Source organism: Monoraphidium neglectum (genome assembly GCF_000611645.1).
Source record: "Monoraphidium neglectum strain SAG 48.87 unplaced genomic scaffold scaffold05114, whole genome shotgun sequence".
NCBI lineage: Eukaryota > Viridiplantae > Chlorophyta > Chlorophyceae > Sphaeropleales > Selenastraceae > Monoraphidium > Monoraphidium neglectum.
This window is the reverse complement of record NW_014008516.1, coordinates 3,202-3,831: the sequence shown is the minus strand read 5'-3', so window position 1 is coordinate 3,831 and position 630 is coordinate 3,202. Positions and strand designations below refer to the sequence as shown.

The 630-nt window shown below is 62.7% G+C and overlaps 1 protein-coding gene across 1 annotated transcript; it reads left to right on the top strand.

Annotated features, from left to right (window-relative positions):
* Positions 1-29: 29 nt before the first annotated feature.
* MNEG_15192 (hypothetical protein) lies at positions 30-341 on the top strand (the record flags this gene model as incomplete). Its single annotated transcript, XM_014036338.1, has 1 exon — positions 30-341. A coding segment is annotated over one exon (312 nt), but the record flags the coding sequence as incomplete, so codon positions are not given.
* Positions 342-630: the final 289 nt, after the last annotated feature.

The window sequence follows — 630 nt, the reverse complement described above, 5'->3', positions numbered from 1 at the left end:
GCCCCCACCCCACCACCCCGCGCCCCCAGGTGGCGAGCAACGACCGCGGCCCCACCGGCGACAGATCCCTCACATCCCGCACGGAGGGGCCCACCGACAAGTCCTACATCACGTTCATCAGCAACACCAACGGTGCCTATGGGAATGTGGGCCTCACGGAGGACACGGAGGGCACTGCGTCGGGCCCAATCCTCACCTGGACTCTGGCGAAGCCGGACTTCACTTGTGGACTGGACCGGTTCCGGTACACAATCGCCGACGGCACCGCCAACGCGAACAAGTTCTCGTCGGCCTATGTATACGTGACGTTCCTCGCCGACCCCGACACGGGTGAGGGGTGAACGCGTGCGAGTGCGCGTGTGGCTGTGCGGTTGCGCAAGTGTGCAGTGCCTTTGCGCGTGTGAAGGTGGGTTTGCTTGCTTAGGCGCCCCTCATGCCGTTCTGTGGTTCTGTGTGCGTGTCTCTCTCTGTGCACGAGTGTGTGTGTGTGCGCGCGCGCGTGTGTGTGTGTGTGTATGTGTGTGTGTGTGTGTGTCAGTCCTTTTTGGACAAGCCTCAGTTGTCGCAAGGAGGGTTTTGGCTCCGTTATGCATGTACACCAACCACCCCGCCCCTCCCTTACCCCTCCCC